The 15,652-nt window shown below is 45.4% G+C and overlaps 1 protein-coding gene across 1 annotated transcript in view; it reads left to right on the forward strand.

Moving 5' to 3' along the window:
• HSF2BP (heat shock transcription factor 2 binding protein) overlaps positions 1 to 3,088 on the forward strand; it is a 154,362-nt gene extending 151,274 nt beyond the window's left edge. The window contains exon 8 of the mRNA XM_012002606.1: positions 2,314 to 3,088. Within this exon, the coding sequence (XP_011857996.1) occupies positions 2,314 to 2,522 (209 nt within the window). The 3' untranslated portion in view covers positions 2,523 to 3,088. The remainder of the gene's footprint in view (positions 1 to 2,313) is intronic.
• Positions 3,089 to 15,652: the final 12,564 nt, after the last annotated feature.

The following is a 15,652-nucleotide window of genomic DNA, read 5'->3' on the forward strand; positions in this document are numbered from 1 at the left end:
AAAGCCATTCTTAGCTTGCAGCCTGTACAGAAACAGGTCATGGGCTACATTTGGCCTCTGGGCCATAGCGTACCCTCTCCGTAGGAGGGAATGAGGTGGGTAGATCGTGTTATACTCAGGAATGGCCACTCCTCTTGTTCTGCTGGGCTGTCGTTGTTGGGGAGTTGAGGTGGGTCTGGGTTTTGTTGTTGTGTATGTACCTTCCATCCCACTGGCTTCAAATTCCTCTAACCTTTCCTTGAGCTTAGGATGAGGGCTCAGTTGCCAAAGCGTCTTTACCCATGGCTTTTGGCCTTGCCTCTGTGTCTGCCTTAGCTGCCCCTTATCTTTGGCAGGTCTCTACTAGAGAAAGTTCCTCTCCCTTCCCCCAAAGTAGGAGGACTCTAACAGTCTGACTTAAGATGGCTCCTAGACCCTCCCCGAGGGCTAGAGCAGATTGCCTTTTAGCTTCCCTGGCCACAGCAGTCTTCTGATTCTGTAGGTGAGAAGCTTCTTGTTAGGGCTTAGTGCTGTGGCGGCTCCCACTGAGAGACTGTTCAGTCTGCTCTTTCAGTCTACATCTTAAAAGGTTTTTTTTTTGTTCTTTCTTTCTTTCTTTTTTTGTTAAGTAAATGTGCTAAGAAAGAGGTGCTGATTTTGAGCCTGGTTCCAATTACAGTACCCAGTCAAGAAGTGAATTTACAGCATTGTAAAGGCTGCCAGTAGAGAGGAATGGTAAGGAAAGTTGGCTCCACTCTGGTGATGAATTGAAGCTTCCAGTGGGTTGTCTAGCTGTTTTTTAGTGGTTGCTACAATGTATGCAAAGCTACCAGATTCTATGACTCCTGGGGCCATTCCCATGGAAAATAAACAATGTGAATTTTATATACCCAGTGACATTGTGTAAACGCAGTGGCCCTGATACGTGCTGCATGTGTATGTGGCTCCCGAGGGATGTGCTGCAGTTGGAGTGAAAAAGAAGTAATACTTTTTAAAACAATGTTATAAGTGGACAGAATGCTAGTGTCGACCGAGTCAAACTCTATAAAATAATTGAAGAGATTTGTTCTGAGCCAAATATGAGTGAGGTCGTCAGAACATGTGCCCAAGGTGGTTGGGGTGCAGCTTGGTTTTATACATTTTAGAGAGGTGTGAGACATCCATCAAAAACGTTTAAGAAGTACATTGGTTTGGTCCAGAAAAGTGGGACAACTCAGAGCCGGGGGGTGTGGGGCTTTCAGGCTGTAGGTGAATTTAAACATTTTCTGATTGATAAAGACCTGGGATTGATAGAAAGGGAATGTTCAGGTTAAGGTAAAGATTGTGAACATCAAAGTGCTTTTTGAATTCTTATAGTGGCTGCCTTAGAGACAATAGATGACAAATGTTTCTTATTCAGATCTTAGTTAATCTCTTTAGGACTGGGAGGGTCTCAAAGAAAAAGATCTAGCTATGTTAGTAGAGATTCTTTACAAATGCAGATTTTCCCCCACAAAGAACAGCTTTGCAGGGCCATTTCAGAATATGGCAAAGAAACATATTTCGGGTTAAAATATTATTATTTTCTTCCTTGTCTCATAATGTTATGCCAGAGTCAGGTTGGAGAGTCACGATATATAGGGTTAAATAAAACCCATCTGATGAGAATTTATGATTTGTAGGACATGACTCCCCAGACCCCTTAGATAGGAATTTGGGCAAGATTTTAAAAAATCAGAGTTTAGTCCTTACTAGCAAACGTAGAAAGCTCTCATCTTTCTAGTTTAGCACTTTAAAATTGTATGACTGTACAATAACCTAATAACCATCATTTGAAGATGATGGTTATTAGACTATTGAGTTTTTTTATGCTGCTTTTATGAGCTAAGCTTTTATGTCATTGACTCCGTTTCTAGATTAGCCTGTAGTTTTCTAAACTGTCAAACCTGTTATTCAGAAAGGCCAGGAACTCCTTGAGGGGTAGATTGCAGTAGAAAATTTTATTCTAGGCCGGGCGTGGTGGCTCACGCCTGTAATCCCAGCACTTTGGGAGGCCGAGGAGGGTGGATCACTTGAGGTCAGGAGTTCGAGACCAGCCTGACCAACATGATGAAACTCCATCTCTACTAAAAATACAAAAAATTAGCGAGGCATGGTGGCACACACCTGTTATCCCAGTTACTTGGGAGGCTAAGGCAGGAGAGTCTCTCGAGCCTGGGAGGCGGAGGTTGCAGTGAGCAGAGATCATGCCACGGTACTGCAGCCTGGGTGACAGAGCGAGACTCTGTCTCAAAAAATAAAGCAAAAAGAAAAAATAAAATTTTATTCTAACCGGAATCATTACCTTCCCCCTAGATCCAGATGCAGAGGTGTGCCTTCATGTACTGAGGCTTGTCCAGTCTGTGGTTCTGGAACCTGAAGTCTTCTCCAAGTCGGCCTCTGAGTTCCGGAGCTCCCTGCCCCTGCAACGCATCCTGGCAATGTCCAAGAGCCGCAACCCCCGCCTGCAAACCGCAGCCCAGGAGCTCCTGGAAGACCTCCGCACTCTGCAACATAATGTGTAGGCGTGCTCGGCCACCAGGGTTTTGGTGAAAATGCCGGTGTCCCTTCTCCTCCCCAGATCCCTCATTTGATACTGCAAAACCGTCACCATGTGCCATGTGTTAGAGTTGGCAAAATGTGATTGACTAGAGATGGACCTGAATTGATATGTATCCCACATAACTTGCCTTGGAAGTGAGAGTACTTGTAGGTGGTTGGTTAAGCTTGCCAAGGAAGAGGCCATGAAAGAACCTGGCCTTCCAGAAAAGTGGTCCATGTCTGCTGGCTGGAAGAGGGCTTGCTTAGGGCAGTTTCTTGCTACTCAAAAGACCATGACTGATAGGTTCACCTATAAAACAGGGAAATTAAATAACCATCTACCCCATTGGTCAGCATTTTCCTGAGATACATTTCTTTGAAAAGCAATTCATTCTCTCTCTAGTAATTGTAATCAATCACCCCAAAATGCAAGTTTACTTTTATAACCTTTTGGTGAACCTGCTATTTCGGATGACACTGGACATTTTAGTTCTATATTTTTTGTGCCTGTTTTATTTTTGAATAAAGAAAGTCAGAAGAGTTGTATTACAACCCCTGCTGTCTAAAATCTAAACTTGATACTAGGAAGTTGATCTTTGCATGTTACTGTGTTACTCTTGGTTGGTGGAAAAAAACTCTCCTTAAACTGTTCCAGGCCCTCTGGCTATAAACTTAGAAGTCCTATTTTTCTTATAACAAATACTGTAAAAACAACTTGTATAATAGATTAGAACACATGCAGTTAGTTGAGATTCTGTAAATGAAATGATAGTTCCAGCTCCGTTTTTGTGCATGGGTGTGCCTGTATGCCAGGGCCCTGCCGTATCTGTCTTATCTACCTACTGGTTGCCATCCAGCTTGTTTTCTAGGCCACTGGCAGAGAACAAGGGAGAATGCACTTCATTTCTCATGGATACCATGATTGGTGAGAGTTGCCATTTGTATTAGTCTGTTTCATGCTGCTATAAAGAAATGCCTGAGACTTGGTAATTTATAGAGGAATGAGGTTTAATTGACTCACAGTTCACTGTAGCTGGGGGGGTCTCAGGAAACTTACAATCATGGTTGAAGGGGAAGCAAGGCACCTTCTTCTCAAGGTGGCAGGAAGGAGAATGAATGCAGGAGAACCTACCGAATATTTATAAAACCATCAGCTCTCTTGAGAACTCACTATCTTGAGAACAGCATGGGGGAAACCGCCCCCATAATTCAGTCACCTCCACCTGGTCTCTCCCTCGACACATGGGAGTTACGGGGATTATAATTCAGGCTGCGATGTGGGTGGGACACAAAGCCTCACCACGTCACCATTTAAATCAATCCTTAGAGTCACATTAGTGGACACATTCCCTCCTTTTCCTGGGCCGCTTCCTTCGGTGTGTTGCTGAAGGGCTGCTGGGCTCTGGACATGCTATAAGAGCAAAATAAATGCAGGTGCACTCCACCAGTGGCAGCCCCATCTACAAGAATAAGCTGTTTGGTTGCATATGGCATTTAGAGTAACTTCATTTTTCTTTTAAGTAGATTTTTATAGGCAGTGTGCAATTTAAGGCTGAGGCTGAGTGAAGAAGTGTAGAGGAAGGCACAGTTGCTTGGATTTCGCGAGCCAGCATATTGTGGAACACTAGCTCATCTGAGCCAGGGGAATGTTGCAAAAGGCAATTTAAAATTCATGGAGGCAGAAATCGATCCATCTGTGCTGTGTGCTTCTGTAGGTCCTGATTATTGGTGAATAAAATTGAGAATGTTGTGTTTCTATGCTTAATAGCATGGTACTATCTTCTTTTTGATTGCTGTTTATTTAATAAGGTAATGAGAGATGCTGCCTCTAGAACTACAGGACCTTTTCCTGCCAAAGATGGGGTCAACAGTGTATAGAGAGGAGTGAGCGTTGGCCAGACTCTTGGATGTTGTGTAGTTTGGCTAATTAGTGGATGGGTGTGATTAAGAAGGATCATTTATTTTCTCCTGATTTTGAGGTGCTAAGAATAGCGAGAGTTCTTATGAAAACTCTCTCAGGAAGAAACATACGACAAATCCGTATTTTGAACATATGTCCCAGGAAAAGTACATAAGGCCAGTTTTAAGGAGTGACCTGCCTCCAGCTCTTCATATGAAGGTCAACAGGAATACATAGGTTCTTTAATTTTTCTACAACTAGTGATCTAAAGAAAATGTCAGTTTTTGAAAAGGTATTCATAAAAGCATGTACTTTGCAGATCTTGTGAATTTTAAAATCAAAGTGAAATAGTGCATATATTTTGAAATGTTTGTTTGTTTGTTTTAGACGGATTTTCCCTCTTGTTGCCCAGGCTGGAAGTGCAATGGCATGATTTTGGCTCACTGCAACCTCTGCCTCCTGGGTTCAAGCGATTCTCCTGCCTTAGCCTCCTGAGTCACTGGGATTATAGGCACCTGCCACCACGCCCAGCTAATTTGTGTTACTTTTAGTAGAGACGGGGTTTCACCATGTTGGCCAAGCTGGTCTTGAACTCCTGACCTCAGGTGATCCACCCACCTCAGCCTCCCAAAGTACTGGATTACAGGCATGAGCCACGGCGCTTGGCCTATATTTTTATTTTTTATTTTTATTTTTGGAGACAAGAGTCTTGCTTTGTCGCCCAGGCTGGAGTACAGTGGCGCCATCTCGGCTCACTGCAGCCTCTGCCTCCTCGTACAAGTGATTCTCCTGCCTCAGCCTCCTGAGTAGCTGGGATTACAGGCTTGTACCACCATGCCTGGCTAATTTTTGTACTTTCAGTAGAGACGTGTTTTCACCATGTTGTCCAGCCTGGTCTAAATTCCAGATCTCAAGTGATCCGCCTGCCTCGGTCTCCCAAAGTGCTGGGATTACAGGCGTGAGCCACTGTGCCCAACCTTGAAATGTAATTTTAACAGAATTCCTCTTACGTTTATTAAGTTAAGAAACTATTTTTCTCCTTGGCACCGTCAGTTTGTATGTAAAGATGTGAAACCTGGCAGGCCAGACGTCAGACTTGACTCCCTCCTTCCTCACCCCTTCCCCCACACAAGAGGCTCCGAGCAGGCCTCTTGCTGTCTGGCAGCTCATTAACCATCAGTGCTGCTTTCTCTTCAGTCTGAAAAGAGCAAACCCTTGTTCTGACTGAGAGCAATATGGAGACTTTTTGTGTGGCTTTGGAGACCTATGCCTCCTCATGGCATAGCTTGGGATAAGCCTCATGCCACAGAGTTCTTCTTGCTCCATACAGTTATATCGCCTGTGCCATTCACTCATTCCAGAGGATTTTAAAGTTATAGTACCAAGCATAGGATCACAGGTCTGGAGCCTGAAGAAAATTAGAACAAGGCTGGAAGTCAGGCCGTGGTCAAGGAAGTGTTGACGAAAAGAGTCAAACTCTGTAAAATATTTGAAGAGACTTATTCTGAGCCGAATGTGAGTGACCAGTGGCCTGTGACACAGCCCCAGGAAGTTCTGGAAACATATGTCCAAGGTGGACGGGCCACAGTTTGGTTTTATGTGTTGTAGGAAGACATAAAACATCAATCAATAGATGTGAGATGTATAATACATTTGTTTTGTCTGGAAAGGCGGGACAATTGGAGGGGGCGGGGGGTGTGTTCCAGGTCACAGGCAGATTCAAAGATTTTCTGATTAGCAATTGATTAAAAGAGTTAAGTTATTATCAGAAGACCTGGAATCCCTAGGAGGGAGTATCTGTTATGGGGACCAAGGTTTTTATTATGCAGATGAAGCCTTCAGGTAGCAGGCTTCAGAGAGAATAGATTGGAAATGTTTCTTATCACTCAAAAAGGTACCAGACTCTTAGTTAATTCTCTCGTGGATCAGAGAAGAGGAAAAGAATTCTCTACAGAATGTAAATTTTTCCCCACAAGAGACAGCTTTGCAGGGCCATTTCAAAGTATGTCGAAGAAATATATTTTTGGGTAAAATATTTTGATTTCTTTCAGGGCCTGGTATCTGTCATGTGATGCTATACTAGAGTCAGGCTAGAATTTGGTGTCTTATTGCAACAAAAAGTCTCAAGATCTCTGTTTTAATGTTTATACCAGTCAGTTGTACCTGGATTCCAGAGGGCGGAGGGCATAATGAGGCATGTCTGACCTCCACTTCCCATCATGACATAATGAGGCTTGTCTGACCTCCACGTCCCATCACGGCCTAAACTAGTTTTTCAGGCCAACTTTGGAATGCCCTTGGCTGAGAGGAGGGGTCCATTTGGATGGTTGAGGGACTTAGAATTGTATTTTTGGTTTACAGAGTTTTTGAATAAAGCTTGTAAATGTGCCTGCTCATTCCATTGATTTGGCTGGACCTGCCATTAGCTATTTTGCCACACATTAATATAAATGGAAAAGGTTGATAAAAACTTTTGCAGACTTACTAATTTTCTGAGAAGTCCTAAAGTTTGCTTTGCTGTCTTCCATGGCATAGATGCTGAGAATGCCTCAGAACTTCTCCAGCCAGTGTAGGATCCTGAGTAGAGACCCTGATACAGTGTAGGATGTGGCATCCTGTAGGGCATTGCAAGGTCTTTGGATGCTTTTTGAGTCCAGGCTCAGGTAAGAAGGGCAAGAGATAACTGTACACCTCTGTCTTCACAAACTCTCTCTTTAAGAGCTATGGCTGCCTCTCTGCTCTGAGAACGCACACATTTAAATTTATCTCCAGATGTAGAATAAGAAATCGGAGTCTTTGAATGTGCTAATTAGTGCATGCTACAAAATGAAAACTGTTGTTACTGTCCTTTTTAATTTGTAATTTAAAAAGTTTTAAAATTGTTAAGTATGCCTAACATAAAATTTATGTTTTAACCATTTTAAAGTGAAGAATCAGTGGCATTAAATATGTCACAGTGTTTGATAATCATTACCATTATCTGTTTCTGAAACTTTTCTTCATTCCAAACAGAAACTCTGTACCCATTATATAACAACCCGTTCCCTAAACCTTTCTCCCCTGGCCCCTAGTATCTGCTCTTCTCTGTCTCCATGCATTTGACTACTTCACGCACCTCATAGAAGTGGAGTCATACGATCTGTGTTCTTTTGGGTCTGGCATATTTCACTTAGCATCGTGTCCTCAAGGTTCACCCGTGTTGTAGTGTGTGTCAGAACTCATTCCCTCCTACGGCTGTATCATCCAGTGTGTGGACGCAGCACCTGTCGTTCATATATCCATCTGTTGAGGGACCCTTGGCTTGTTTTCACCTTTTGGCTGTTGTGAATAGTATTGCTGTGAACATTGGGGTACAGGTATCTGTTTGAATTTCTGCTTTCAATCTTTTGGGGTGTGTACTTAGGAGTGAAATTGCTGAATCACATGGTAATTATTTGTGTAACTCTCTGAGGAACTGCCACCTGCTTTCCACAGCAGCCGCACCACTTTCCATGCCCACCAGCAGCAGTGCTCGAGGGCTCTGGTTTCTCCACGTGTTCATCAACATTTGTTATTTTCTGTTTTATTGATAATAGCCATTGATAATGGGTGTGAAATGCATCTTATTGAGGTTTTCATTTGCATTTCCCTAATGATGAATAATGTTGAGCATCTTTCCTTGTACTTATTGGCCGTTTGTATCTCTTCTTTGGAGAAAAGTCTATTCAAGGCCTTTGCCCATTTTTGAGTTGGATTGTTTGCTTTCTGTTGTTGAGTTACAGAAGCGAACGCCTTATCAGATGTGGGATTTGCAGGTATTAACTGCCATTTTCTGGGCTTCTGCATTCTGTTAATAGTGTCCTTTGATGTGCAAGAGTTCATTTTGGTTAAGTCTAGTTTATTGATTTTTTTTCTTTTATTGCCTATCTTTTGGTGTCATATCCAAGAAGTCATTATCAAATGATTTGGTCACAAGGATTTTCTCCTGTGTTTTCTTCTTCATTTTGTAGTTTTATCTCTTCATTTTAGATCTTTGATCCATTTTGAGTCAATTTTTACATACCATTAAGCTAAGGGTCTAGCATCATTCTTTTACATGTGGATATTTCAGTTTTCTCACCATCACTTGCTGAATTTTATAATTATTATTTGAAAATGTTATTACAAATGTGAGTTTCAAAACTCAAACACTTAGGAATACTATGCTCATATGCTTGCCATATTTTTAAATTATTTGGTTTCATGAATAGCCTTTTTTTTTTTTTTTTTTTTTGAGATAGGATCTCATTCTGTCACCAAGGCTGGAGTGCAGTGGAGTGATCTCGGCTCAGTGCAGCCTCTGCCTCCTGGGCTCAAGTGATCTCCTGCCTCAACCTCCAGAGCAGCTGGGACTCTAGGTGTGTGCCACAATACCTGGCTAATTTTCTGTATTTTTTGGGGGAGATGGGGTTTCACCATGTTGTCCAGGCTGGTCTCTAACTCCTGGACTCAAGTGACCCACCTGCCTCAGCTCCCCAAAGTGCTGGGATTATGGGCATGAGCTACTGCACCTGGCCATGAATAGCCTTTATTATAGGATTTTATATTGTTCCAGTGGAGCTCCCTAAGTTGCTGCTTTTCCCACCATAAATGTATGTTTAATGCTCTTAGATCATACTCAGCACAAAATGACTGTTAGCTGGAAAAAATGACTCCCACTCACATAGTCTTTTTTAATCGAAGTCATACTTGCAGGCCAACTTTTCAGAGTAAATGGTATTATGCAAAATATTACTGTTTCGATGTCTGAGAGCAGTGCAGGCTTTGGGAAGAAGTGCAGAGGCCCTGTAAATGTGGGCTTGGTGTATGTTTGAAGGGCAGCAGAGAGTGCTCGGGTGCGGGTTGGGAGACCTCTCGCCTTGCTCTGTGCAATGGCTATAGGGCCTGGGGCAGGAGCAGCCTCTGATTCACACTTAAAAATGTAAAAAATAAAAAAAAATTTTTAAAAGTGGAATCTGCTCTTAAGATTGTCCGATGACCACACTGTCAGCCTCTAGTCATTGCTACCCTCCTGACCCCTAGCACCTCAAATGGCAAAAGTCCTCGAGACTGCTGAAGTGAGTTTGTTTCCAAACGTGCCTCCCCAGGGTAAAGCTTTCACTCTCCCCACAGACTCCAGCCACAACCAGATCTGAGGCCCAAGTGTGCACGTTCTCACTGGACACTGTGCCCAGCTGCCATACACACACTTGGTCCTGCATAGCGTGGGCTGACGTGAAGGTGATAGGTCCCTGCTGGAGTGGGGCCTGCCACCTGCCCACCGGGGAGGAAAGCATCTCCTCTGCCATCCCGTGCCTTCATGCTCAGTCACTGGCACCAGCAACCTTTCTTCTGGCCATGACTCGTACCTACTCTCTTTTTGGATCATAAGCCCTAGAACTGTGGTTCTTAGCTGTTATAGGGTCATGGGCCACTCGGAGAATCTGAGAAACCTTCTCTATACAAAAGTATATGGACATGCTTATCTGATGTTTCATCTGCAATTTCTGGGGGTTTGTGGGATTCCCCTCAGGATCATTTACTTTTTGATAAGGAGCACTTTGCCCTGGGCTTGTGGAATTTGTGTGGCCTAGTGTAGTACCAGGCACATAACCAGGCACTGGAATATTGAAAGCATTTAATGATGTCTATGGTACTGTAAGGCGTCCCACATTAACGGCAGTCCCATAGCTGAAAACAAAGCATTGGCTTCCTGGTGGCAGTTCAGAACCTCTGCCTGATATCCTTCAGCTCAGTCAGTCCTCACAGCCATCCCGTGAGGTCGGCATCACCAGCCACACACTGCAGGTGAGGACACTGGACTCGAGTGACAGGATGCGGTTAGATCTGCGCCTCTTGGTGCCACCTCCCTTTCCCTGGGCCCATAACCTTATCTAGGGTCCTTTGCCTCCAGGCCAGTGTCTGTCCTGCACCTGGGCATTTGCAGTTCTGGCGATGAGCTGCTTCACGCCCTGGCAGAGGGTCTGCAGCCACTCTGGCCAATGTGCTGCTCCGTTTCCACCAGCAGGCCCATGGGGTCAAGAGGGAGGGAACAGAATGGGGAGTAGATGATGTGGTGGGGGGCAGTAACCCTTGCTCCCCACCAGGCTGGTGTTGAGACAAGATGTGCTGATACGTGACAGGTTCTTGTGGCTGCCTGATCACACAGGAACATTTAGAAAGAAGAGGGAGAGTTGGCCAGGTGCGGTGGCTCACGCCTGTCTTCCCAGCACTTTGGGAGGCTGATGCGGGTGAATCACTTGAGGCCAGGAGTCCAAAACCAGCCTGGCCAACAAGGGGAAACTCCATCTCTACTAAAAATGCAAAAATTAGGTGGGCATGGTGGCATATGCCTGTTGTCCCAGCTACTCAGGAGGCAGAGGCAGGAGAATCGCTTGCACTGTGGAGGCAGAGGTGGCAGTGAGCTGAGATCGCACTACTGAACTTCAGCCTGGGCAACAGAGCAAGACTTCATCTCAGAAAAAAAGGGAGAGACAGAGATTAATTATCAGTATCAAAAGCCTTGATTTTTAAAAGGTTCTGTTCAGTATCTACAGCAGTTTATAAAATTATCATTCCTGTCTCCATGAACTGCATGCTCAGGGATCACTACAACCTGTCTTACCTTGCTTAGAATCATTGAGTAGTCCTCTCTTTCAGCCTTTCTTTTAGATTCCACAGAGCTGAGACAAACTAGGGCAGGAGCAGGACAAATTCTCCTCCCTGCTCTAGGCCAGAAAGCCAGCACAGGACATCACTAGGCTTAGAGTTAACAGGACCTCTCCCTTCGAGATGTCCCCTGCTCTAGGACAGGTAGGTGGTTGCAGCCCAGGGCTGACATGACCAAGCCAGAGTGGATGGGGAGAGGGGTAGGTAAGAGCATACCTTGCAATAGCAGGTGCTTCTGCTCTTTTTTTTTTTTTTTTTTTTTTTTAATCCAAATACTGATAGAAGAGAAATAAAGGGGCATCTGAAACTTAGACGAGGTTAAGATTACTTAAGGACAGAGTGGAGTGAGCATACAATTCACAAAGTGTGCATTTTTCCTAGGAGCTGAAGCTCACCGCTTAGGCATCAGAGCTGTTTTTTGAAAGAACCATTTTAATGGAAATTCTTAAAAAATATATCGCATGCTTACTTTTTATACACTGTACTTGGAACATTTTCCTCTTCTTGATGAATCAGTGTCCTTCCCTCCACCACCCTCAGCCAGGGAAGTAAGTTTTCCAGAAACTTAGTACTACACTTTGGCATTTGAGCACACTTCCTTCAATTATGAGAGTAGAAGGCTGTTTTCTCACATTTGGATGAAGTTTCTTACCTCTGTGTACGTAAGGTTCTGTGAAACTCATTGTAAAGGGGCTGGGGGTGCATGTGTTGGCTTAGGTACCTGTTCCTTCGAGGTAGTTTTGGTTTGGTCCTGAGCCCAGGACGGGGAGGCAGCACCTGAATGTCCCATGAGCTGTTCTGCTGCTTGGAGCAGCAGCCTGCGTGTGTGCTGTGTTGGGGTATGTGTGCTGTATTTAGGGGCATGTGGGTGTGCTATGTTGAGGGTGGCAATCAGCAGACTGGGGCCTTTCTGTTCTCTCATCAGGTTGTGAACCCAAAAGTATCTGAGACTTGCCTCAATCAATTGAGAAAGCTAATTTTGCCAAGGTTAAGGATGAACCTGTGACACAGCCCTGGGAGGTCCTGATGACATGCGTCCAAGGTGGTCGGGCCACATCTTGCTTTTATACATTTTAGAGAGATATGAGTCATCAGTCAATATGTGTAAGATGTACATTAGTTCAGTCCAGAAAGATGGGAGACTGGAAGCTGGGAGGAGTGGGAGGGCATTCCAGATCATAGGTAAACAAGAGACAGAAGGTTGCATTCTTTTGGGTCTTTGATCAGCCTTTCACCGAATATACAATTTACATGTGAGAGGCAGGTAGAGGAATAATCACTTATGCCTAAGTCTGGCTCAGTGAATCTGCACTTTTTTTTTTTTTTTTTTGAGATGGAGTTTTACACTCTTGTTGCCCAGGCTGGAGTGCAGTGGCGCAATCTCGGCTCACTGCAACTTCTGCCTCCTGGGTTCAAGTGATTCTCCTGCCTCAGCCTCCCGAGTAGTTGGGATTACAGGCACGCACCACCATGCCCAGCTAATTTTAAAAATATTTTTAGTAGACACAGGTTTCACCATGTTAGCCAAGCTGGTCTCGAACTCCTGACCTCAGGGGATCCACCCGCCTCAGCTTCCCAAAGTGCTGGGATTACAGGTGTGAACAACTGTGCCAGGCCAAATCTGCATTTTTATACATAAACAATAGGGCAGAGGAAGCCATCAGATATGCGTTTGTCTCAGGTGACCAGAGGGATGACTTTGAGTCCTGTCCTTTGTCCCACACCTGTGAAGATAACTTACCAATTGACATTGCCAGGGTGAAAATCAACAGAACTGTTTTAGGTATAGATCTTGAGGCAAATTGTGAAGGAGGTATGTAGCTTTTTTTTTTTAATCTTTGTAGCTATCTCATTTAGGAATAAAATGGGAGGCCTGACGCAGTTCTAGTGTCGACTAAAAGAGTCAAACTATCTAAAATATTTGAATAGATTTATTCTGAGCCAAATATGAGTGACCAGTGGCCCGTGACACAACCCCAGGAGGCTCTAAGATCATGTATCCAAGGTGGATGGGGTACAGCTTGTACATTTTAGGGAGACATGAGACATCAAATACATGTAAATGTACTTTGGTTCTGTCTGGAAAAGTGGGACAACTGGAAGGTGGGGGCTTCCAGGTCTTAGGTAGATTCAAAGCTTTTCTGATTGGCAGTTGGTTGGAAGAGTTAAGTTATTGTTTAAAGACTTAGGAATGTCTGGGTTAAGATAAGGGTTTGTGGAGACCCTAGGTGAAGCCTCCAGGTAGCAGGCTTCCAAGACAATAGATTGTAAATGTTTCTTATCAGACTTAAAGACCCTGTTCTATCAGTAATTCCAAAAGGGAAGAGGGTATAATGAGTCATGCCTGACTTCCCTTCTCATCATGGCCTGAACAAGTTTTTCAGGTTAGCTTTGGAATGCCCTTGCTGAGAGGAGGGGTCCGTTCTGGTCAGGGGACTTAGAATTTTATTTTTGGTTTACACCAGCTTGACTTTTCCCTTTGGCTTAGTGATTTTGGGGTCCCGAGATTTATTTTCTTTCACAAAGTCTTCCTGGTCTTCAAGAAGGTGCCTTGAGAGCCCTTCCTTGTGCCGCCTTCTCCTCGAGGACCCCTGCCCCTGTGGCTGCGATTTACCCTGGGTGGAAAAGGCACTCATGCCCAGGCTGGCTAGAGCCCCTGCCACTCAACTGGCTGGGCCCCAGTATTCCTTGGGTGTGCTTTCACTACCTGTCCAAGTCACCCGCCAGGGCCCCAGACTCCCCTAGCACGTCTCCTGGGCTGTGTCCTTCCCTGGAGGCTGCTGAGCTGCCCTGGACTCTCCCCACAGTCACACTGTGGTGGGATCCACCCACAACGCCGGCCCTGACCCACAGACACTTATTGCCTGAATCAGGTGTGGACAGAGTTTAAGTTGTTTCAGTGATGTTCCTGGCAATTCAGTGGAGATGGCCACAGATCTGTGTGTGTGTCTCTGTGTGTATGTGTCTGTCTTTGTGTGTGACTGTGCCTCTGTGTGTGCCTATCTGTATGAGTCTGCATGTATGTGTGCGTGTATGTCTGCATGACTGTGTCTGAGTGTTGTTTCTGTGTCTTGTCTGTGTGTTTCTGTGTGTCTCTGTGTGCATATCTCTCTCTGTGTCTGCGTCTCTGTGTGTGGGGACTGCCATGCCTTCCTTCCCATGCTAAACATACCTGCGTCTTGACTCTAGTCCGGCAGGCTTCCCTCGCTATACCTCTGCCTCAACCCTAAGGAATCTGGCTGACACACATACTAAGGTTTTCTAAGGGGGAGTTGGCTTTTGGCTGTGTGGGCTGGAACTAGGGTTTAGGGGAATGTTTCTCTCCCATTTGCTCCTGGCTCTGCACCCCCGTGTATGAGGGGACAGGAGGGCGCTGTGACTGCATCCCTCCCATGAGCCCAGAGGATACATTTTACCCTGTGGGCATTGAAGACAGGGCCAGGTTTCTAGGGCTGTATAAATCTTTTTAACTGTTTTTGGCTACAGGTCAAGTGTAGATGTGTCAGGGGTCAGAGACCTCTGAGTCCTGCAGGACAAACCTGAAGCTGTCTGCTTATGGGAGTGAAATGTTCATCAGATTTGCATTTCTCTCTTAAAACCCAGCAACCTTGTCACTGGAAACCTGAGTGGAAGTCTGGCCCAATGCAGAAGCCACCATACTCTCCTGCCAGCTCCGGAGGCTGTCTTAGGATCCAAAGCCCCTTGCTTAATCCTGTTTTCTCTGCTGTGCTGGGAGAAAATCCCATTCCTGGGAAATTACCAGAAGAAAAGCTCCGTCTTAAGGTTAAAGGAGCTAGAATCACAAGGGGAATCAGTAAACCCCGCTCCCAGGCTAGGGACGCAGGCTTTGGGATGAGCGATCTGGTCTTCAAGGCCAAACGCTTGCTCACCAGTCTTCTTTCTCCTCCGCGCTCTGTCCAGGTTTGGGGACACTGTCTTAGGCCCCTTTGACGTCATCAGCACAAGAGACTCAGAGCAAGGAACAAAACTGCCTGTACTCGCCAGGGCTCCTGATGCTATCGTCTCGTAGGAAACCCTGAATGAGGTCTGGGCAGGTGAAAAGCCTTCCTGTTTGTCCTCTCAATTAGTCACACTTGGTTCTGAGCCAAGCCGTCTGCTCCCGTGTTAATCCCCAGCCTGGGAGGGCAGGCTGCAGCCGGCAGGGTTTGCACAGCCCACACTCCAGGCTGCAAGGTGGCTTCTCTTCCCTGTGTTTTGCAGCCCCTGCCCTTATTCAGCACATACTTTCTTGTTTCTGAGTCCTTCCAAAACATTCTGGTCTGGGCTGCACTTTGTGCTGTTTGGGAGAGACAGCCCTCACCTCAGAGGGCAGCTGGAGACCTCCTGTGTGAGGAGGGCTTGGCCTCCTTCCCGGGGTCTCTGCTGCTCAGGCAGGGGGCTCCCTCTCCCTCTCCATGTGCTTGTGGGTGGGGGCAGAGCTCCCGTCCTTGCCTCATGTAGAAGAGATGGTTCCAGGCCACATAGGCCTGAGGTCGTCTGCAGCATGGAGTGGCCTGACCACCAAGCAGAGAGCAGGAGAGGCAGAGG

The sequence above is a fragment of the Mandrillus leucophaeus genome, unplaced genomic scaffold (genome assembly GCF_000951045.1).
Source record: "Mandrillus leucophaeus isolate KB7577 unplaced genomic scaffold, Mleu.le_1.0 Scaffold69, whole genome shotgun sequence".
NCBI lineage: Eukaryota > Metazoa > Chordata > Mammalia > Primates > Cercopithecidae > Mandrillus > Mandrillus leucophaeus.